This window comes from Centrocercus urophasianus, unplaced genomic scaffold (assembly GCF_019232065.1).
Source record: "Centrocercus urophasianus isolate 14NV4802_14NV808 unplaced genomic scaffold, USGS_Curo_1.0 seq_17, whole genome shotgun sequence".
In the NCBI taxonomy this organism is placed as follows: Eukaryota; Metazoa; Chordata; class Aves; order Galliformes; family Phasianidae; genus Centrocercus; species Centrocercus urophasianus.
The window spans coordinates 5,179,230-5,203,928 of record NW_024884722.1 but is presented as its reverse complement, the minus strand read 5'-3'; the positions used below and the strand labels follow the sequence as shown (position 1 = coordinate 5,203,928).

The window sequence follows — 24,699 nt, the reverse complement described above, 5'->3', positions numbered from 1 at the left end:
AATTGCTGATAGTTTTGGTTAACCTCTCTGACACAGCAATCTCAAAAGAACACTCTTGAAAATTATTTTGTATTTGACTGTTGCATTCACATTAGAATTAGCGTCACGCCCTTATTTGTATTTTACTAAAGGCTTGTGGTCACTGCCTAGGCAGCAGAGTCTAAGGAGGCCAAGGCAGGCCTTTGCTGAGCAGATTACCATCTACACAGACAAAAGGAGGTGGGATAGGAAGCAGGCGGAGGAAAGTGAAATAATTAAACCAATATTGCACAGCATGTTTGGAAACAGCAGTCAGCTCCCCAGCTGCCCCCACCTAAGCTTTATTCTCTGCACCACTGTTTCTAACCTTAAAAGGACTAAATCAGATCAGATCAGTTGTGAGGAGAAAAGTGCAACCCAGAAGAAGTGTTATCTTTAACTTACCCAGCAACTGTTCTCTTTAATTCTCAGGTCTGCGCTTGCCAGGTTCGAGCAACAGGGAAGATGTACGCCTGCAAAAGATTAGAGAAGAAAAGAATAAAAAAGAGGAAAGGAGAATCCATGGCACTAAATGAAAAGCAGATTTTAGAAAAAGTCAATAGTCAGTTTGTAGTGAGTATTGAACTCTCTCTAGCATGGCTCTGTGCTCACCTGCTGAGCACAGTCTCTTGTTGAATCCGATGCCTCTTCCAACTCCTCGTACAGAAAAGGTGCTGTTTTCTGTAGGAAGCCCATCCTTCCACATTTCACCATGCACACTTCCAGAGTCTCACTTTTATCTGTGATCTGTGGGAAATGCACCAAACGATGTGTGTTTTCTCTACCACGTAATGCTCTTTTCAGCCTTGACTTGCATCAGGCTGAGCTATTTTTGTCCTGTGTGATTACCTGAATTCCCAGGTAATTCAGGTAATGAGAGAGGAGCTTGCAAGAGACTTAAGGAGATTCAACCCAAGTCCATCAGAAGAGACTGGCTAGTAGCAGCACCCAGCCAGTGACATGGAGCAGGTCAGCCTGACTCGAGGCTTTCCTGAAGTTCGGCCAGTTCTTGTGTCTAAATACTTGCCTTGGATAAAAGAACTGCTGTTCTCTCAGCATCTGTTGTGTTCTTTTTACTTATTTTAGGAAACACTGTGAATACAACAGATGGAAAGGTAATCATGTTTGCTTACCTCTGGCAGAAGCAAAGACAATGGCACATATTTAAAAGGGATGTGTAGATTTTGGCTTGTTTGATCATTGCTGGGGCACCGCCAAAGCCGCACAGGGGTGATGGGGACCTTCCTGCCTCAGTTCGGCCACCGTGGGACTGGGCCTTCCTGGGAACTTACTGTGTTTGTTTGACAGCTATCCAGCAAAACAGTGCAGCTGGAGCTGGAGCTTCCCTTGACTGTTAAGATTTCTGTTACTTTGAAGAATCTGAGCATTAAACTTGGGGGTTTCTGGTGATGAGTTGGCTGGATTCAACAGATTAATTCATGAAGTCCTAACAGCTAATTTTTCTATACTTTTAAAGTCTGTGTTTTGTTACTACAATAAGGTCCATATCAATTTCAGGAAGCACTTTTTTTTTCTTATTCTAGTGAAAATTGTTAATGAAAAGTTAGTGATTTCTTCTTAGCAGACAAATGAACTGTCACAGCTATCTTACAAATGTTTTTTTCTAGGTCAATTTAGCCTATGCCTATGAAACAAAGGATGCACTATGTTTAGTTCTGACCATAATGAATGGAGGTGATCTCAAGTTTCATATCTACAACATGGGAAACCCAGGTTTTGAGGAGGAAAGAGCTTTGTTTTATGCTGCAGAGATTCTTTGTGGTTTAGAAGATCTTCACAGAGAAAACACAGTATACAGGTGAGCATTTTTTTGTAGTCTTAGGAAGACTTTCCCAGGGAGAAAAGAACTGTGCATTCCCCTCTACCCATTGTAGTGCAATAGAGAAAAGGTACCCCAGTGCTTTGATGACACTTCTCAGAGCCATTTACAAATACAATAATAGTGAATCCAGTAATAGTGAAAGCAAGCAGTTCCTTCACCGAACATATCATGTCTAAATTACACAGATCTAACACAGAACTCCCCAAATCCTACATCAGCATCCACTGAGACCAAACAAAATTAGGGAAATTCTTTTAAAATGATTGAATTAAGGAATCGAGTTTCTAGTTGATATGAGATGGAGTTTATTCTGTTCAAGTCTCTGTTTTAATCAGTTAGATTATGTTGCATAAGAGCTGTGGTGCATCAGATAGGGAAAAAAACACCTTTCCTAAAATGGAGCATCTTAGGACATTTTAGGGTGAAGGGTGACTTCAGAGAGAGTTCTTGTGGCTCCACAGGGATGGTTTTCTTCAGTAAACAGTCAGCATAGTTGTAAACACCATTTAATGTCTGTATTTGCTATCCTAGCTTGTGAAATCATTAAAGCCATCATTCACAGCAGAAGAGGTACTGTAAATTGATGAGAGCATCCAAGGGCAACGATTAATAGATAATAGTATGGGTTTTGATTTTTTTTGAAAAACAAAGCCACGCTTCAAATCATTGATATGCTGATGTATAATAAGCACTGTGCATATGCTTGTATATGGAGAAATTAGAATATTGTTCTTTGGAGGATTTCTCTGAGAAGTTGCCACTCTGTTGCCTTGTTGTGACTCAGATTTTGCTATCTCGCATTAGGAGAGCAGGCATCGATAATACACTGATCTGCATGGCACTGTCCCAGAAGATTTTTTCAAGGACAAACAATGGAATTAAGTGTTTAAAGTCAATTGAAAAAAAAACAGATCTTAACTGATGTGTCTGGCCTTCTTTTTCTTTAAAATATACCCTACACATTCAGAAAAGTTTTTAGGAAGTGCTATAGTTTTTCTTTAAGAAAAAAAACAAACAACCCTTAAATCACATAGCATAAGATTTCATCGTACTGATGAAAAGGACAGATAAATTCATAATGTGGCTGGTAAAATGCCATGCTAATGCCACTTTCTAATAAACAAAGTTATATGTGGTCTACTAAAATACTATGGGCTTTGAGAGAAATGGCATCCTACCTCCTTAAGCAGTTGTTTCACATTATTCTTAAAAGAGCTGCTAGTTCACAGTTTGGATGGGACATTCATTTTGGTGATTAATGATAGGTATCTTTGTAGGTGGCATTTTCTGGTAGCATTTCAGAAGCATCCGCAGAGACCCCTAATTTGTAATCCTACAAAGTGTTTTGGGACCTGTGAGAAGTGCTATACAGGTCAAAAAAAAATTAGCAACTACATGCTACAGCTTTCTCAAGGTGAATAATTCATAGCAAAACTTATTCCTCAGACTTAATTTCATTTTCTGTGAACAAAATGCTTCTGAGTAAATCACAGCATTCCAAAATAACCTTCCCATCTCCCGGACCAGTGACACACGCTGTGGATGTGACCCGAGAGAACAACCAGGCCCTGTTTCAGGATCAGTGTCAGATGAAAAATCAGAATTCCCTTGCCAAATGAGGAGCTTACGTTACATTTGTAAACTGCATCATGTTAGTAAAGGTCAATGGGTTGACTTTTCATGGAAAGCAGACAAGAAAACCTTCTGGTTCTCCTCGAATTATTTATATATAACTACATATATTATAGCAGTGCCTGCAAGTTCCAATCTGCATCAAGATCACTCTGTCCTAGCATTACACAAATATACAGCAAAGCCTTGTCCACCATGATTAATTGTAGTGTTTATGCTGTCCCGCAGAGCAGAACAACGTACCACAGCCTTTCCGCGTGGGCGCAGTGCCAGCAGTTTGTGTTCCAGCATGTTTAGGCAAGGCGAGCTTAGGTTTCTGAAGCTGCACCATTGGGAAGTATCCTTACATGTAACACATAGCACGGAGGAGTTTGAATTCTAGACATTTCAGTACAAAAATCACATTCCTCCTTGACGCTTTCAAGAGTTAGCTGTGCTAAAGGAGCTGTCCCTGATCCTGAAGCAATGGAGATCTGAAAACAGAAATGATAACTGATGTCTTCAGGAAAGGAAGGACTGCCTTAATTGCCCTAAATCACAAAGGACTATAAAAGCTGCACTGCTGTTCTCAGTCTTCATGGAGTCTCTCATTTTCTCAATCAAAGAAAACATATTTTCATAACTAGCATGCAACATTCTTTTCATTTAGCTACAGCTTTAGATGGGACTAATAACGGCTGGAGCAGAAGATGACGTAACTATGAAGTCTAAGTTCTTCAAGAAGACTGTTCTGAAGGGTTTCAGAATACATTTCAGAAAGTAACCGCGAAATGCCCTTGTCCGTGTTGCTTCAGAACTGGAATACTGCTGATAGGCAGGGAAAGCCCACAGCAATATGGTAAAGAAAATCACAGATTCTCCTCTGAATTCAGTTGCCCTTCACATATTTCAGAATAGTTTACTTGGCAAGTAAGCTTGGTACCGTTGAGCACCCAGTGGAATTCATCTTGAGAGGTCAAGAAGGTCTGAAGCTAGCAAGAAGAGGAAACTGTTCACAGTATTCTATGTTCTTGCTTGAAAAAATAAATAAAAACAAGATCAGTTTTGAGATGCCACTGTCAGCATTGTCAAAACTATTGAACACCACTCTCCATCAGAGGAAAACTCAAGGCACTGAAGCAGCACAGTTCAAAAGGCAGGGAGGACTCCTGCCCAGGCTCTCGTGTTGTGCGGATTTCTTCTGCTCCTTGAAAAGGACTGTGTCTTGCTGGGAAGCTAAGAGAATCAAGCTGCTTCACAAGTGCAAGGAGGCCTTAAAAAAAAAAAAAAAAAAGAGACCAAACACTTCTTGGATTTGGACCAGACTAACACTGAGAGGAGGCAAACGTGTAAAAGACTGGACATAAAGCTGTAAGCTGCAGCAATATGTTTCTCCTTGATTTACCCAGACGTGCCGATGCCTTCTTCAGGCTCCCCCAGTTCCCAGCTGTGCTTCAGCCCTGCCATGCCTGGATCGGGGAGCAGCTGCTGGATTCCTACTTCAAAAGTGGCCCCTTGCTTCCAGGAGTGGCAGAGATAGAGCATTACTGGCATGGACAGTGTCTAGAAGTAGCACCAGGTGGAATGGGCTTGATTCAGGCAAACCCTTTGGAAGAATGACTGCCAAGGCTCTGCTACATATATGAAAATAGAGGGTTTTTTTCAGAAGTTCTTAACTTGGCTGCATTTGGGATTTTTTTTTTCCAGCAGGAGCAGTAAAAGGCACATCTTTGACATCAGACTGACCACCTTGCCAGTCTTCATGGCGCTGCTCCAAACCACAAAGGCACCAGAGTTTCACAAATGTTTGCAAGAAGAATTTTGATCTGGGCACAGTGCTCCCCTCTGCCCCTCATTTTCCAAAGTGGCTCAAACTATCACACCTGTGCACAAGTGTGTGTACATTCACGTAGTTGGCCTGAGTCAGATGCCAGGCACAGAAAATTTAGCCCAACAAATCACTTTTTCCATTTTCTTGAGCAAATAAAGTATTTCAGAATTGTTAATGTTTTTAACAAAAAGATTTTATAAAAGGATTTGTTAGAGATTTAACACCACACAGGACTATAAGGCTTGGTTTACAGGCTTTTCTGGTCTAGATGGATGTCTCCATTATACTGGATTGCAAAATAAAGCCTGGCTTAGTGGAAAAATGTAACTCCAGCTTGGAAAAAGACATATGGTTTCAGTCTCTCTGTGAAATGAGTTGAGGAAAGTTGTATTGGTTTCATGAGTTCCTTACTGTTTGAGTTGACACTCAATTGGTTTATTACTAGTCATAAATGCACTCACACGCTGTTGTATGCTTATGTTATCAAAACCAGCTTCATCCAAATAACTGCTATCTTTCATTTCCAGAGATTTGAAGCCAGAAAATATCCTGCTAGATGATTATGGTAAGTATCAGAGGTTTACAACAATTCTTCCACAAGATTATTTTGTAAAATAGATTAAGTTAGTTTCAGGATACGTATTGCACAGAGATAAATAATGCTCTGAAGTAAATAAGAGGCTCAGCATATTCTAATACTGCATATTGGGGTGGGCAGAATGCTAGGGCTCATGCTGTACAGCAGGGTGTGTTCTAGGGAATGTGACTTTGCTGGTAGTGCCTGCCTTTTTTCCATTGTTTTTCCATCCTTATTGTTACAAGGCTAACATAACACAAACAACACTGTCATTTCTAAATCTGTGCTCCCCACTCCATTTCAAAAGTACTTTCATCCTTTACTGAGTCAACTCTCATTTTACACAAAGCCAGGTGCTCATTTGTTGCTGAGGGCAGTGATAATCAGATCTTATGCTGAATTATAGACCAGATGTAGCCCCTTCAGCCATCAAAGAGTTTCAGAACTATGTCAGCCCATCCATCCACTGTGATCAGTTCAAGATACTTCCCTGCAGTGTGCTACCCATTGTCTTTTTCTGGTTTGTTTTAAAGTATATAACGCAATCCACTCTAGTCCATAGCCTCACTGTTAAACTTTCGCTGCATTATATCACACTCAGTAATTCCTTTATTTATCAGTGAAACTGCTCCAATTCTTGTGTGTTCATTTCCTGAACAGTAAATTGCAAGAGTATTGTAATGACAGCAGTTGTGTTTTTGAGCTAATTTGGAGTCATATTATTATATCTGCTTTTGTGTTGTTTTGTTTTTCCCTTACAGGCCATATTAGAATATCGGATTTGGGTCTAGCTGTTAAAATCCCTGAGGGTGAATCGATCCGTGGAAGGGTAGGAACAGTAGGGTATATGGGTAAGTCTTCAGCAGCTCATCTTCTTGACATTTCACTAAGATTACCTGAGCTTTGTAGGCTTAAGAAAAAGAATTTTAAAACACTGCACTCCGCTGAGTCCAGTTCTGTGCAGCAAGCCTCCAAAAAGTATTCAGAGGAAATCAGGAGTCGGGAAAAGGCTGGAGCACAGCTGCTCTTAAAGAGACTGGTCTGTATTCCTAAACCAGCAAGGAAAATAAAAAGAGCATACAACAGAATTAGGGATTCTAATGCTTTTAGCATAGATTTATTTTAGTGGTGTTATGTGCTTAAAAGAAAGAAATGTTTTTTTCTCATTGCTACTTTGCATAGTAGTTAAATGTGTATGTTTATGATTCATGCATCTGTTTGGCTGTTTGGACATGGGAAGCCACACAAAAGAAGAGTAAAGATTTGTACATTGATTTAAAAAAATAATAATAATAACACTCTCCCTAATTGAACTCGATCTGTTTTTGGAAATGAATGTAATTGTTTTCATGCATTCTGTGGGTGAGCATACTTTGTGGAATAAAATTTGCGTACATTTATTCGACGAAATAGAAACTAACTGATATGAGTCACAGTTATATCAGTACTTTAATGAAAGCAAGCATATCAGCTGTCATTTCTAAGTTTTGTTATCTCTGTGTGAGTCTGTGCACACACTAAGACTCTGCCTCTGTCTGTTTGTAACTATGTACAGAAGGTGAGGATGTCTGCAAAGAATTGACTGTATGCCCAAGACACATTGAATGTTTGCAACACAAAAGAAATGTATTTGTTTTTAAAAGGAGGGAACCATAAGTTATAAATTGAGTGAAAAGACAGAATTTGCTTTTGGGTAAATGTCAGTGTTATTTACAGGATGTGTACTTGTGTGTCATTTCTTTCTTAAATGGATAAGCCTGGAAGCACTCTTAAGATTCACCCACCCTCCCTTTATTTTTTAAATTGGTTTGGCTTGGTAGAAAACTCAGAAGAGAGTGTGAACATGGCAAGTGGTATGACATGTTGAGCAAAAAACTGGTGTGTAACATGCTGCATTTTCTGTAATTCAGTCACTAGAAATCATGAGGTATTTTAATATTCTACCTACTGTTCTCTCTTCCTGCCAATATCAAACATTGTCATAAGAGACACCTTCTCTTCCACAGCCCCGGAAGTGTTGAACAACCAGAGATACACACTCAGCCCTGACTACTGGGGACTGGGCTGTCTCATTTATGAGATGATTGCTGGGCAATCACCATTTCGTGGAAGGAAAGAGAAGGTGAAGAGAGAAGAAGTGGACAGAAGAGTTCTGGAGGCTGAGGAGGTGTACTCCCATAAGTTTTCTGAGGAGGCCAAGTCCATCTGTAAAATGGTAAGGGGCTTAAAGGCACAGCGTGGCAGCTTCGTGTATCTGACAGAGTCTCAGAGGTGATGTGGTACTATAGAGAGCCTGCAGAGAAAGCAGTAATCAAGCTCATCTGTTGATGGGATGACTGCATTCTTTATTCATTCAAATTGCGTTTATTTGGGACTTCTCCATGAGATTCATCACGGTCATTTTGAGTCCTCCCCGAAGTTTTATGGCCAAGGGAGCGGTATTTATTCCCATGAGACTTTGAACGTTAGTTTGTAGTCAAGAATGCTTTTCTGTGTTTTATAATATCGCAGAAAAAAATAAAAAGGACTTGATGATGCAAGACTTTCAGTGTCTTCTGCAAGGAACTGAAAACCCCATGCTTCCATTGTGTTTGGTGGGAGCTGGGGGTAAGCAGGACAAAGATTATGCAATGAAATTATTGTGACACTCATATGTCCCACCCCATCTCACTCACTTTGTTAGCAGCTTTTCCCCAGGGTGCCAAAGCATCCAGCTTTTTTTAATACTGTTGAGCTGTCCTTTAAAATGTTTTCTCACCCTTTCAGCTGGGAGTCATTTTCATAGCACAATAGCCATGTCTGACAATGGAAATCCTCAAACCCTCTGAGAAATCTCAAAGCTGCGTCTGAATTTATCAATGTCTTGTCGACATCCATCTTTAGAAGGCTGAATTGTAACTTGGAAAGGGATGTGGCCTTTTTCTTGATTTGTTTGTTAAAGAGTGAAGTCTCCTTTGGAGACAGTGACATATCTATGTAAACTGGTAGAGAAAGAATGAAGGGAAAGAAAGATCAACAAATAGGTAGTGAGTGTTGCAGCAATATCTTGTGCAACAGGCAGGCAAACAACATATCAACAACATTCTGGTTGTCTGGCTTCATGAAAAGACACTGAATTCTCCCTGCAAAGTAATAATGGTAGCACTGCCAAGTATTATGTGCCTGGAAGTCATTAACTCACAGTGCACCAACACATTGCTGAATCCCCAGGATAGCAATTAACTGACATCACTCTTGATAGATACTTCAGGCCTTACGCTGCCCTTAAACCACAATTCAGAGCCTCCAGTGAAGTTAGAGTGAAAGGATTTAGGACAGCACAGGATCATACAGACCATTTCATGCGCTCGAAAAGTCTGCCATCTTTTCCTTAGAAGCATCTCAGCTCATACTAGGTGAAGAACAGTCTGCTGGAGTGGCAGAGTTTGTGCATTTCCATGTAATTAGCATGAAATGAAAATGCCATGAAGAAAAAAAATGATACTCTCATTTCTTGTTTTGTAGGTAATTTCAGGTATGAAGCATAACAGAATAAAAAAATATTTTGCAGAGAAATGATGAAGTTGGTAAGAACTTCTATGGTGAGAATTCAATGTAGCATTGACAGGAAGGTGCTGAAAATTACTTACTGCTCCCAGGGGAACAGACGATGAGAGTCAATATGTTGTGGTGGTCATTTTCATCTTCAGGCCGTAGAACAAACCCATGGCTTCAGGGAACCTCAAAAAATCTTCTATTTCATTCCCTTGCCTCAGGCAGGCATGAACTGTATGTAAATCACTCCTGACATCTTGGTCATTACTGCTTCCGCTGTCCAATCCCGTTGTGTTTCTTTAGGTAGTTTGTGCAAACTCTTAACTGGACGAAAGACAATGCTGTTCTTTGTGAATATTAATGGATTACAATTGCTGTGCCTTAAGAGTGGGAGTCTTACTTCTGATACTAAGCATGATGGAACTTGAGGTTTTCCACCCAAAAGTCATTTTGTTCAAGTGATTCTTAAACAATGCATGATTCAAATATATTTTCTCAAATTGTTTTTGCTCTTTGTATTGAAAACCAGAACTTCGTTGCTTTGTATCTGCAACTTATCAAAGAAACAAAAAAGCCATAATTAAGCTTCCATTATACCAGCAAAGCGAAGTGTAAAGTTGTAGTACAAAAATCCAACTTAGGATGTCACACAGATCCAAAGTGGAAGGCCTTCTTCTTTTTCAGGCCAAGAGTGAGGAACATGTCTCCACCATGTCCACCATGTCTCCAGACCTTCTCTTCAGACCTTACTCTACGGTCTGATAGCATTACCATCAGGAAATATATTGTCTTTATTCATTCACTCATGAAAACCCTCTGGTGTCACCTCATGTCAACCTTCCCCTCCTGGATGCTTATGCCCTTTACATTTTTGCAGGCATATATCATAGCTTCCATTAATCATTATCCATCCAATATTTCCATATTACATTTTCTAAGTCATTTCCCATAAATCAGCCCTCATTTTGGACTGAAACAGAGATGAATAATAAATAATTAGGAACAGGGGCAGCTGTCTTTCTGGGAAGCTCCCCAACCCATAGTTCCCATATAACATAACAGCTTCATGTTTTGTTTTGTTGGTTTTTTTCCTCTGAAAAAATCCAGTCTTTCTAGGAAATGCTCCCTGGTTTTCATTGTTGTGACTTGTACTTCACTGATGTACATGCATGTTTCCCCTGACAAGTGCAGTCTTGTATCCAAGGATGTGACTTGAAGCGCATACAAGTCAACAGTATTGGATGGTCCTTACTGGTCTGCCTTTCTCACTCTGACAGTGTCCTGTTTGTCTGCATTTCCTGCAGACTAGCTTTTCTCTTATTTCTTATTCCTATAGCTCCCATTTTAGTCCACAAAAGGGATCCTGACTGGAAGGTGCAAAGAGAACAGAGCCAGACTGTTCTCAGTGGTGCCCAGTGACAGGAGGAGAGATGGTGGGCACAAACTGAAACACAGGAGGCTTCCTCTGAACATCAAGAAATGCTTTATCCCTGTGAAGGTAGTCAGACTCTGGGACAGGTTGCCAAAATGGGCTGTGGAGTTTTCAAACTTGAGGACAACCAACACTGAGCGGGGCCTTGCACCTGATCATAGCAACTCTGAGAAGAACCAGAGTTGGACTAGACACCAGCCAGAGGTCCCTTCCAAACCTCAGCAGTTTTGTAATTGTTTCCTTCCTGAAGTGCCTCCCCAGATAAATGAAAGACGATGGTTTCTTTTCTTCATAAAAGCAATCTCTTCTATCCTTCACACACCACCAGAAACACTATTATCTTTCTACAACTACTACAGGCTGCTTTCATCCCTCCTCTCTGTTTTTGTCCCTGGAAGCCAACTTATCCACACATTTTTACACTTTAAAGCTTATTAGTATTGCCTGAGAATAATTCTTGGCAGAATAACTCACTCTTCAAATGATTATTATTGCTGTTGCAAAAGATGATAGCAATGATTAATAAATCTTCTATTGTAAGCCTTTGCAATAAGCTTTACTATCACTCATGCATAAGGGAGATTTGTTTCTTCTGCTTTGGGCTACACTGGGCTATGATTCTCCTTGGCCTCCTTTTGTTGTTAATGCATTTGTAAAAACACCTTTTGTTATCTTTTGCAATGATGGCCAGATTAAGTTCTGATTTTCTCACTGCACATCCTAGCAACATCCCTGTACTCCTCTCAAGTTCCCTGCTCCTTCTTCCAAAGGTGGTAAATTCTTTTTCCCCCAGTTTCTGTGAAAGCTCCCTGTTCAGTCAGGCTGGTCTTCTTCCACACTGGTTCATTTTAGCACACATGGGGACGGCCTGCTCCTGCACCCTTTAGAGTCCCTTCTTCAGGAATCTTCCTGGACACTTTTGCCCTTCAGGACCATCTCCTGTGGGACCCTCCAAACCAATTTCCCTAACAGCCCAAAGTCTGCCTTCTGGAAGGTCAAAGTAACAGTTTTGCTGACCCCCCTCCTGACCTCACCAAGAATAGACAGCTCTATCATTTTGTGGGTGCTATGCCCAAGAGCGCTTCTGACCACTGTCTCCCACCAGTCCTTCTCTGCAAACAGCAGGTCTAGAGAGCCTCCCCTGCTAGGCTCTCTTATTAGCTGTGTCAGGAAATTATCTTCCACGTGCTCCAGAAACCTCCTAGACTGTTTCCTCCCCAGGCCCCATGGAGGCAGCAGACTTCCCTATGGGAAGGATCAGGTCTGCAAATTGGGCCTTCTGTTCCCCTCTAAAAGGGAGTGTCCTATGAACAAAATAAAGTCCTGGAAAAAGTCCCAGACATTGCATAGCTTGAATCCCCAGATGGGATCAAATTTTGATACTTTTACATCACTCGTATCAGAAATCTTTACATCATGAAAAAGAACTTTAACGTAATTTCACCAAAGCTACTCAGGACTTTTCTTTGAAAGACCTATTCTAGTCAAGCTTTGTCTGAAGGCTAGACTAAATCCTTACTTATATATATCCAGTACCATCTGGAGCCTTTATTACCAGGATATAAAGCTCTGCCGCTTGGTATCAACTTCATGCATGATTGGATGACCTAAGCCATCTTCAAATCTGCAGCACAGTTGAATTCTCCATAGGCTCTGGCTGTAAAATTAGATGGAAACTGTGTATGATTGGATCACTGCATTACCATCCTAGGAGGGCTTATCATCAGACTGATGTAGTTGCTTTTATTCTGCTCTCTTCATTTTAAATACATACTTTGAAAAGGAATTAAAAAAATAAAAAGCACAAAAACCTGTAGAGATGACTCAAAATGTGTGTCATCTCCATTTTCTTTTCCTGGAGAGATTCCCAAATGGAATGCACATTTCAGGCTCACACGCATGTTTACAATTACAGAATTCTTCTGGAGCTGCAGGAAATGTTACAAGACTCATTATTCTCCCTCCTATCTCTTAGCATCCACAAGATGCATCTAGTTTCATCTGTTGTCATTTCTAGAGCTGGCTTCATCTAGAGCTTACCAAAATTTCCTAGTTTCTTATTTTCTTTCTGTTGTGCCTCTCCAGGAACTCTCCTGAAGAGAGATGTCAGCATCTCTGGACAACCTTGTCCTAAGCAGGGAAGCTGCATGGCTCCTGGTTCCCAACCAGGAGCAAAGCAAGGCTGATTTTTTACCTGATCTCCTAAAACACTGCTTCTTCTCTTCAGCCCTCCCAGAGCCATTTGCTTCTTGCTCTCTAAGTAAGCCCCTGCCAGGACTGCCCTGGCTTTCACATGCAACAAGTATTAAGAGCACCTGTAGGACTCCCAAGGGCTTGATACCATGGCAGTCACAGATGCTCGGGAAACCCAAACCACTCCTCTGACATGCAAGGCAGAAGAGTCTCCCTTGGGCAAAACGGGGGAGTTTTGCTAATCGTTTCAATGAGCTCTGTCTGCACACACCATGTGGGGAAAGCACGAGAGAAGATTACTACACCGCAGCTCTAGCGTTGGAGCAGAAAAGCAGGATACGGGAGAGGAAGCAAGACGTGAGCCTTTCTTCCCCCAGGCACCACAACCCTGCCCCGCAGAAGAGTCCCCGGCACAACTCCGAGCCCCTACACCCATCGAGTCCCATCTGCGGGGCACCGGAAGGCCTCGCCGCCCGCTGCCGCACTCCGCAGCGCTGCTTTTTCCTCTACTGCCCCCCGGCGGTCGCCGGCCCTCCCGGCAGTCGCGCCCCACTCCGCCGGAGCCGCTTCAGCCCCGTCGCTCCTGGCCCTTGCTCCTCCCTTCCCAGCCGGTTGTGGGGTAGCGGTGGGCTCGGAGGCCGCCCTACCGGCTTGGGTTAATGCCTCGGCCCCCAGCTCTAGCAGTCATTTAAAAATCAGAGTATCAAAAGAGCTGAGCAGTGTGTGCATACCTGTCACCCTGGCTGCATGCCTGACTCCAGGAGACACCCTTCTCACGGAAATGGACTGGAGTTTTTATTTCCTCGTGCACGGATTTAGTCTTTCCCTCACAGCGGAGACTCCAGCAGAACTAATCTAAACGCTTTTGTAAACACAACTGTCTTCAATATACACCTCGTTTTCTGTTGTGCTAAGACACACATAATGCATCTCTTTTAACAGGCAGCTGAAATGTCCAGGCAGATTACAATGAGCTCTGAGTTACACTTCTCTGCTGTACCAAGGGGAATACATGCAGACTTCCTTGAAATTGAATGGAAGGAATAAATGGAAACGATTTTGTTAACATTCCCTTTTCATTGCATTGCCTGAAGTCAGCGGTGCACTGAGAAAGGTCCTTGTCACAAACGATCATCGTTTTGCAGCAGTCATCTGTGTGCTGAGCTCTGCCCCCTCTTCAGCTGTTAGATATGCTCTTGTAAGACACTGATTTAGCCTGCTTGATTCTATACGCATGATATAAAAGAAGAGGCATTCTGCTGAAGAATTGGCTGCATAATCTCTTTTCTTATCCACCGACCAGCACGTGCCAGAAGTGTTCTTCCACTTAACTGTTTTCTTGCAGTTAAATTGCTTCATCCATACAAGGTCCTCCAGGATCTGCCATCCCTGTGTTTGTGTATATGGACCTGCTTATCTTACACACTGAGGCAGCTGAGTTTGGTCAATCTTCTTTGCTCCATTATGAGTACCCAGGAAGTAGGCAGGACTTGCTGTAGCAGGAATTGGCGGTGCACTGCCCTGCTCTGAAAACAAACAAAGCTGAACTGAGGGTGGTTACTAGTACTGGTGCTCTGAGCTATCTTCTGGATGCAACCTTGTAGTGCCGTGGACAAAATACCCCTTGGCTTCAGCAGAGATGGGCCCATGAGAACATAGTATTCTGCACTGAATGGAGGAGAATATAATTTGGTAGTGAAGTAACTCACCCTGAGCAGCACAGGAAAACTATTCTTACAAGAGTGCAATGAAAACAAGAAGAAGAAAGAACAGAGATAAAGCAAATGGGACTTATGAATATATATGTATTATGAGTATGTCAGACCTTGTCTATAAAGTATTTGCTGAAAGGAAGCAGAAGAAGCAATCACTATTTTGACTTCAAACACTTCAGCGCAGGTAATTTCCAAAGGTTTGAACCAGCACTTGGAACAGTGGTATCCTAATCCATTTTAGTTTGGCCATTAAATAGCAGCAATTACAATTCTCCTCTGCACATCCCTCTGGGCATATTCAAAAATGACTGCAGATATAAATATTATTGAAAATCTCTTCCTATTCTAACATTTTTGCCCATCTTCTTGGCATATTTCAGCTCCTCACCAAAGATGTGAAGCAGCGGCTGGGCTGTCAAGGTGAAGGTGCAACAGAAGTGAAGAGGCACCCTTTTTTTAAAAGCATGAATTTCAAGCGGTTAGAAGCAGGAATGCTGGATCCTCCCTTTGTCCCTGATGTAAGTACGATAGGCGGGACACGCACTGGCCTATTTCAAGAGAGTTGTTTCCAAAACTTATCTTTTTTAGAAATGTCATCACTATATCTATGGGTACCAGACCTAGGAAGATGTGATAAGCAATAGGGCTGGAGATGGGAGGCTGGAGTGGAGAGCTGCTCCATAGACATGGGTGCATGCATGGTGGTTGGGTCCCTATGAAGGGTGTTATCCTGGGTCTTGCTTCATTCCCGCTAACTTTACAGTCTTCCTGTATGATACTGGAGGCACCACTTGTAGCACTCGTGCCTCAGTTCCCGAACTTTAAACTTGGAACCTTTCTGCTCCCTTGTCTGCAGTATTAGTGAGAGAATGAATATGTTTAGGACCAGACTGTGCAAGGAAAAATCACTGGTGTAAGCCATGAGAATACATATAGGTATATAGATACGTATACAAAGGTAAGATCAGAATTATAAAGTCCAAAGCTCTAAAGAGCTGAGGAATGCATGGGATTCTTATTAAAAAAAGACATTTGTTACAAAAAATCAGAAGCAGGTTCAGATATCAAGTGTCTCCTCAGGCAGAACGCTTGGACCTGAGACAGCGTTCTGAACTTGCTAGTGCTCATGGGGAATATAACCCAACACTGAGTCCTTACCTATATTCCAATCTTGCACATACTGAAAGTCTTTGTTGCATTGGTAGTAAGAAAACTTTTTCCACCCTTCTGTGGTACAGCTCTCTACCCCAGTGCACAGAGTTATCTGAGTATTTTCCTCCTGCAGGGCTTTCTTTCTGGCTAGGCCTCCTGTCTTAAAAGTTCCCATACGGTTCTAAGGAAACACTGCCATTTTAACATATTAAGAAAAGTAACATCTTGGCAGCTCTCATTCACATTGCTGCAAACTCAACCAAACCAAAGTGGTTTAAAAGCTACAAAAGTTTACTTTAGCTGCTCTGGTTTTGCTTTACGTTTTACTATGTGGCCTAGTTATTCCTGCCAATTAGCCCATGGTGTTATGACCTGCTTTAGTGGGAAGAAATAGGAGACAAGCTACTATTTCTTTCTGATGTAGAAAATTAGAAAATTCTGGGCTGCAATTTGGGATTTGCCAGAGTGTATTAAAAGCTTAACTGTGGCATGTAAGGCCCAGAAGGCACCTCTTAGAGACATATTTGCTGAAGCCGGGGCGCATAAATTTTTATGGCTATTTATTGGGAACTCAGGAGCTGGCCCTAATTTAAATTATCTGGCACTTCATCCATAGATTTCCAAGTATTTACTGAAGTCAGATGAATTGCCCAAAGCTACATAGCCAATGGCAGAAGTTGTAATCTAACCCATATTTCTCCATCCTCTTCCAGTCTTCCATGTCTCCACAAAAATGCTGTGGATTGCAGTCATCAGAAAGGCAGAGGGATGCAGCCTCCAGCAGATAGGACTTTCATCAGGAGTTAGTTTGATTTGTTGGTCACAGTGCTCAGCTCCAGATAAAATACTGCATTCAGCCCACTGGTCTTGCAGTCACTGTACCCTGTGTTGACAGTACAATTCAACCTGTTCTTGATTTTGGTGGTTGGGCTAGTTCCTCAAACCAGCCCTCAGTGATTCCTGTGCACCAAAATGTAGCTCTGTGTTGCTAATGGAAGCTCTCTAAGCACACAAATGACCACGCTATATCAGGTAGCTAGTGATGACTTTTTCTGTTTTCTATGGCTGACTGATGGAATATAAGCTAAAAGAGCATCACTGCAAAGTTTCCTGCCTGTAATCCCAGAAAATTAAGTAGTTTTAAAAGGTGAAGCCATTTGACTATTTATTTGAAGAAATGCAGCCAAGCTAAAAGAGTTAATAGAGGTGATTCTGGACAGCTTCCAGCAGCTGAGCTATTAATAAAAACAATGGAAAAATGCCAAACCTCGTCTGTTTTCTTTAGCAGTTGGAATACATTCCTTTAAATTTTTAAACTGCAAAACCTGCAGCTATCTGAGCAGAACACTTCTATTTGAGGTCCCTTTTCAGAGCTGTCTCCAGTATGTCACTCAATATTCTGTTATTCCATCTCTAAAAAATGTACTGAAGGATTTGATTTTTATTTTCTTGCACTTTCTGTCCTTTTTCTCTCACCTCTTTGCCATATGCTATATGGATGACTAAAACCCACTTTGGCTGCACTGATGCTTTAAAGACTTCAAAGTGGGACTCTTAACGTGCTTAAAGCAAAATCAGCCTTTGATGATAAACATGCAGGCAGAGCAAGTCTAGAGAAGCAGAATGCAAATAGTCACTTGTTGTGAGTCGTTCTCACTTGTCTGAAACTGGAAAGATTGGTCATGACTGGGAATTACTGACATGGTCAGACTGGGAATTATTCTTTCTCTTGCTGTTTTCTAATTCTTCTGCTGAGATAGCCCAGAGCAGTATACTGCAAGGATGTGTTAGACATCGAGCAATTCTCCACAGTGAAAGGAGTAAACCTGGACCAGACAGATGATGATTTCTATTCCAAGTTTTCCACAGGATCTGTGTCTATTCCATGGCAAAATGAGGTAAGGATGTGTCATAGTAAGATGACTCCAATAAAACCCCTAACAGATGTTTTAAGAGAAGCTATATATTTCTACTAATATATAACTACTGGATAACTTGCCAGACTCTAATGATTTCATGAGTTACAAATGGCCTCTTTCAAGATCTATAATGTACCACAGATGTCAAGTTCAGGTGGCTGTATCTGTTGGCTGTGCATATTTGTGTAAATTGGCAAGGAACCTACTGTACTTCCTTCTCCTGTATTTCTACTGAGGTATTTTGACAGCAGCTCAGAGGAACTTCCACAGGATGGATGGAGGTCCTAATGGAAGCTCCTCCATTTGTGATCCTCATCTCACCTATTGTTCTGAACCTGCAGTAGGTCCACAGCTGCAACAGTATCTGCAGGCTGAATCTTGAATTGTTCCAGGGTTTCCAGATCTGAATCTTTATTTCTATTTGATATGAAAGCAGAATGAACAGTTGGTTTCGTAAATCCAACTCTGCATCAAACAGCAGATCCTCTTGGGGAGAGGGGTGCCCACAGGCATTTTGTGGGTATGCCTGAATTTACCTAATATTCTCCACAGTAGTAAAGAATATAATGGAAAGTTATGTGGGGCAGCACTAGTAAGACTGATGTGCAAACATACAGAGCAGATTCAGCCTCTTTTTCATACCACATACTTACCTTCCATAGCCACCAACAGGAGCTCAACTGTTAAATTTCCTAATATATTTGATGGCAGATAGTGATCCCAATCCTGACTTTGGACAAACTGGTACTTCTGGAATATATTTAATGCAGACTTGTTTCTTATTGTATTACACTAGATGATAGAAACGGAGTGTTTTAAAGAACTAAATGTGTTTGGACCAAATGGTACTATTTCACCAGACCTAAATAAAAGCTACCCCCCGGAGCCACCCAAGAAAGGACTGCTACAGAGAATATTTAAACGACAGGTGAGATATTCTTTTACTAGAATCAGGAACACTGGTTTAGATGGCCAGTGTCACGTCCATGTTCTACTGGTATTTTTGCTGTGACAAAGACAGTAAGTACACCTTAGAGAGGGCTGGCTGTTATGGTTACCTGGCAGCTTCCTGACTAATACTGCATAGTCACAAATTTCCTGCCTATTTCTTGTGATATTTTCTTTAATGACCAGAACCTTTGTTTTTTTTCATCAGCTTTGTTTCCAGTGGCTGAAAACTTCATACTCGAACTATTTTTCAGTGGTCTACTGAAATGCTTTTTGAAATGTTTTTTTATAAGTTCCTTAAAAACTCTTGATTTATGTGTTAAAAAATTCAAAAGCTGAATGACGTAGTCAAGGCTCTAATCCAGGACTCTAAAAAGGAGAGCAAAGTCCAACCAAGACAGTTGCATTAAAAGATCTTAGATGTCTCTTTTGACCTTAATGATTCAATGATTCTGTGAAGTCAGAGAATTTGTGACATACACCTTTGACGTGGCACTGTGGCAAATCCAAATAACATTCCTAGCCTGATTCCTGTATTTCTGTAGCGTAAAAGCTGTACCTCATCATTGGCGGGTAGCCTCTCTAAATCAGATTTAGCAGATACTGATATTTTGCAATGAATTGACTTTACTCCTGGAATTCATGTGTCTCAAGAACTCCCATGGTCCTCCTGACTTAGAATACATGTAAGAAAGTAAAGAATATTTTACACCCTGAGTTCTTCATGCAAAGATCTTACAGGGCATTCAGTGCATTATCACCATCAAATGAAAAGCTTGGCACATTTACAGAAGCTAATTGTCATTTTTTTCATCTTTCTGTAGCATCAGAACAATTCAAAGAGTTCTTCAAATTCGAAGGCCAGTTTAAATCACCACATAAATTCAAATCACGTGAGTTCAAACTCCACTGGAAGCAGCTAGTTCTGACTCAGTTTTATCAAACATTGCGTCCTTCCACTATAATCTATGAAGCTTCTATGGATGAGAGAGCATCCACCACTGAGTGAAAAAAAAAAGAATCTCCCCAAAATGGAGATTTTCTACCCATTCCTTCCAGTGGAGCCTCGCATTTTAAGAAGAAATTTCCACTCAGGTCTGTTTCTGGAGGTGGCACTCAAGACTGTGTGAATCAAATTTGTCTATTTAGAACATTGCAATAGAAATTCAATGAACATGACTACTTGCACGTATTTAAATAGCATCATACTAGAACTGAATTTTGTCTTTATTATTTTTAAAGAAAAGTTTTGTAAATTTCTCTATTGTCTCAGTTTACATTTTGTACATTTGTATTTAAATGAAAGTCAGACTTTGGAGGTGTATATTTTCCAAGCAGCAGCTGTAAAGCCATGTGTTTTAAGACATTTTTTAAAAGAAAAAAAATGTGACTCAAGACTTCCAGAGCCTCAAATGAGAAATCATTCTTTTTAGTGATTCTAGAAAACTGTTCATAAATCACTTTATCAGACTGGGTTTTATTGACATGCATTTTTACAGAACAGGTTATTCTTAATTATTTTACATCTGTATATTTGGTTTACAGCAACACTGCATACGTTTCTCCTCTTCATTAACTTGTAATGTCTTGCATTAAATGCGAAAAGATGCTGACAAGGCTTTGATGTATTCAAGAATACTCCTTGCTATGCCTAAGGTTTGTGATCTCAACAGACCAGCACAGCTGAGATCTGTATTTAACATTGTTAGATCATCATAATATTTTTTTTTTTAGAAAGTGTACTCTATTTTAAACCCTTCTTCACTTTTGTTGTTGTTGTTCTTGTTGTTGAAGTACAAAACTGAGTGAGAGTTGACTGGGAAAGCAAATGACCATTTGTTTTTCAGGGGCTTGAATCCTACACCCACTATGATGAGAGCAAAGCGTTCTCTGTGCTGCGGACAAAAGTCCAAGGCCTTTTCATCACTGCTCATATCAAACAGGTAGCAAGAGAGAAATGCAATAGTCTACTTTTTGCACCATGAGATTCATGTCAGCTCCCTAGGGCTGACCTGTGGAGACTGAGAGTGGGGTCTGAGCTGCTTTAGGGCAGTAGCAGAACCTGTGTCTGCACTTTGTTTTGTCATATCAAACATACATGACTTGTTCCCATCAAATAAGTCCTCAACTTAATTGAATTAAATGTAAGTTATGAAACAAGACTTCCCACTTTTTCTTCCCTCTTTCTTTACCCAGGATCCTTTAACCACTTTTGAAGATGTTATTCCCACTTACAAACAGGATCAGTCAGGATGAGTAGTGGTACCTGAGGCACCTGAATCATGCTCAAGCATCAAAAATACGGTTCCTTCTCTTTCATAGGAACTGGAAAACCTTTGTGCACCCAGTGAGGTCTCTGTAGCCCAGCATGTTCTGCAAAAGAGGGTTCTTCACCTCACAGTATTCACCAGAGGAGACTGATAAGTTCACCCTTGGGTCAGTGAGGAACATCTGATGCTCGTCTTGACATGTCTAAAGCCACGTTAGCTAGCAGCACAGTTACCCCAGGAAGCACTGTTCCAGTAAATGGCCAAGGTTCATTAGATTATTCATTTTATATGTTATGTTCTATAACTCTGGCCAGCGCAGAAGGGTTAAAAAAAAATGCAGGTTAGCAGTGACAAAGCTATGAGTGATAGTCACAGGAATCAGATGTTAAAACAACTTGAAGACACGAGGGAGAGAGTTAGATCAGGGTCAGGATTTGCATAAAGCAGCCTACAGAGGAAAAAGTTAAGGAAGGAAGATGGGGCTTTGGTGCCTTTCTCTGAAGTAAAATACATTAAGATGCAAGTCCATACCATTACAAAATCCTCCAGTTTTCCTGGTCACTAGTAGATATGCAGAAAGTATGTGAGAAGATCACCAAGAATATGTTCCTGTTTTTTCTTCAGGTCAATTTGGCAGGGAAATTCCTTTTCCCATATAGATGGTGCTCAGGGAGAGCTTCAGCTACTCTCCCATGTCAGATGATGGCACTGAAGATCTTATACAGTAGATACAAGGTTGTAGAGAAACAGTAACAAAGAGAATTTTGAGTAACTTTCTAATCAGCTATAAACTAAAAATATAATGGTTTCAGCTTCTCAACAGGAGAGGAATTAATACTGTAGAAATGAAAGCAGCTGTGCACAGGGTAGACTATTACCTCCAATTCCATTCTCACAGCCTGATGTAGAGCCACCTAAGTCTGCAAGATTAAATCACCTTGGCATGAAAATACACTTGCTCCAAGAGATTTTCGCAGACTTTCTTCAATACACGTGGAATTTCACCTGATTTGAAGATATGTAGATGAGAAGTAGAGGAATATATCATAACCAGACCATGGATACATATGAACCTGAAACAAGATGCATATCTTTCATCTTAGACAGATTTAAGGGTTTTGCAGCTCAAATCTATTTTTATCATTCTCAGACATCACTTTCTAGTAGCATTGCATACTGTAAGTTTGTGCACCCTCAGCTGGCTTCATCCTCTGCACTGATGCTAGGAAAGGGTTGCTGGATGGGGAACTAGAGTGAAAGCCTAAGTTCTTCTCTCCATTACCATCATCTCACTTCACAGCAACAGACAAGCACATTCTTTCATCAGAAAAATATGGCAGATAATATCTACCTATCCCACGATGGGGAAGAAAAAATGACAGCTGAGGGAAGTCTTGGCCCCTTAATATTTCATAACATAAATTTGATAAGACTGCAGATGTCTTGAAAGCTTCATTTCCTATGTGTGATCAATGTGACACATGAAGACTGAATTTTCTGTTTTTTTTACCATCATCCATTTGGGAAATACAATCCCGATAATAATAAAACCTTTAGTGAAAGCTGGTGAGCAAATTGAAAATAGATGTAGATGGTGTTATAGCTCTTAGATGCTATCAGCCTTAACTAGTGGTGGATGACTTCTTTATATGACAACGGGGAATGACAACAGATGTGCCTTCCCTGCTCTCCTTTCAGCTGGGCCTGTTCCTTACTCAGCATTTGGGACTCAACAGTAAAGACAAGAACAATGCAAAGTCCTCAGATGACAACAGCTGCATTCAGCTGATACTTGGAATTTATTATGCTAGATTGGTATCCTGAACCTTCAGGATCATGTGGGACAAGGACGCTTATGCACACCTGAAGAGTCAAGCCAGGGACTAAGTCCCTTTGGATCCCAGCCCTTTGGAAGCAGTGAGAGGGTAAGAGGAGAGACAGAGAACAAGAGCAGCCGAGGGAGATTTCATGCTGCATCCCTGTTGCTATCTTTTGTGACAAACTTTGAACAGTATTACGATGCTTAATCAGCAGAAGTCACTCAGTATCCCTGAAAGATTTAATCTTTACATCATTACATTATCATTAGTGGTAATGAGCAGTCCTACGAATCTTCTGGTCAGGGTTTGCCTACGTCAACAGAGCCTGCAGGATTGTCTTTTCATTGCTGATTTCTATTATTATTTTTGAAGTAATTGTTCAACTCCTCAGACGCACAATACAGTCCTCTCACTCCTATAGAGTGACCATGAGGACACACAATTCAGGGCTGAAGCCCTGCTTTGCTTCCAGAGACATTTGTCATTTGCCTCTGAGCCAAATTCAAAAACACTGGGAGCCACAGATGTTCAGCAGATCTCAAATAACAGAGTTATAATTTCATTTTACAATCTTGGAGAGCATTTGTAGGGGGATTTCTAGTATTTTGATTCAAAGTGAATAGTTTCTGATGTGGGTTTGCACATAGCAAAGGAGCAGGAAGTAGTGGTTATTTAATAGCTTTCCAAATCTATTAATTCTCTGTCTTCTTTTCAGTTACAGTATAGATTCTTTCAAAAAATGCAGAAGTTCGGGTCTAGCTGCTTGATTTAAGTAGACAGATGAGCAAACGAAGCTCATTTTAAGAATCAGAAATCTTTTGCATCTAACCCTGAATTGTACAAGCATCTTCTTTATCTTTAAATCTTTACTAAGTAATTTAATGAACAGTTACCAGTTTGCACACTTTTTGATACAGATGAACATTCATTGTGTATAGTGTCTCTGTAGAAGAATTAAGTCTTCTAGAATTTTTCCATTCTCTTGTTGTATGAAAGCTTTTTTAAACAAAGAAGTAATGAAGGTAAAGTAACAAATACAAATTTAGCAATAGGACTAGAGGGAATGGCCTCAAGATGTGCCAGGAGAGGGTCAGGTTGGATATTGGGAACAATTTCTTCTCCAAAAGAGTGGTCAGGCACTGGAACAGACTGCCCAGGGAGGTGGCTGAGTCACTGTCCCTGGAGGTTTTCAAGAAAGATGTAGACGTGGTACGAAGGAGTGTGGTGTAGTGGAGGAATAATGGTGGTAGGAGGATGGTTGGAGTAGGTATCTTGAAGGTCTTTTCCAACCTTGGTAATTCTATAATTCTAAATAATAATAAACCCTTATATGTACACTCTTGATCTGGATTATCTAAAAAAAGATTTTTGCAAAAATGGATATGACTTAGATTGCTGAACAAGAACCTGCTTGTGAAGCTGGTAAAGGTGCGAAGATAATTGTACCAGTTACTGCAGATCAAACTGAATGTTACTGAAAGGCAGAGCTCAATACTGCAGTGATTAGAGATGCCTGCTAACTGGCAGTTCAGGGACAATGCCAGGTATCCATAAGAACAATTTGATCCCATCTTGTTTTGCAGTCATCCCTTCCACCAGCAACTATGGCAAAGAGTGCCATCGGCAGTTGCAGATCATTCTTTGCTGACACAGTGAAGTGTCTGATTCTCAGGCACTCATTCTTAACTTTGTTCAAGTAGAACTCAAGTTCTAACTTTAACTTTTTGCTTCCTCTGTCAAAGCCTAAGAATTTAAATCCAACTTCTCAGCAGAGATTCAGCTTCAGCTGACAAGAAAAGCATCTTTAATATTAATAAAACCATGAAAAGAACAAGG

At 40.8% G+C, this 24,699-nt stretch overlaps 1 protein-coding gene across 4 annotated transcripts in view; it reads left to right on the top strand.

Moving 5' to 3' along the window:
- Positions 1-23,984, top strand: part of GRK5 (G protein-coupled receptor kinase 5) — a 163,228-nt gene extending 139,244 nt beyond the window's left edge. For 3 of the 4 annotated variants that reach the window (XM_042818854.1, XM_042818856.1, XM_042818857.1), the window contains 9 exons: positions 451-591; positions 1,647-1,837; positions 5,831-5,868; positions 6,642-6,731; positions 7,887-8,095; positions 15,135-15,272; positions 17,667-17,804; positions 18,622-18,753; positions 19,598-23,984. In XM_042818854.1, the coding sequence (XP_042674788.1) occupies positions 451-591; positions 1,647-1,837; positions 5,831-5,868; positions 6,642-6,731; positions 7,887-8,095; positions 15,135-15,272; positions 17,667-17,804; positions 18,622-18,753; positions 19,598-19,696 (1,176 nt within the window). In that variant the 3' untranslated portion in view covers positions 19,697-23,984. The other variant, XM_042818855.1, reaches the window with a different exon arrangement.
- The last annotated feature ends 715 nt before the right edge of the window (positions 23,985-24,699 follow it).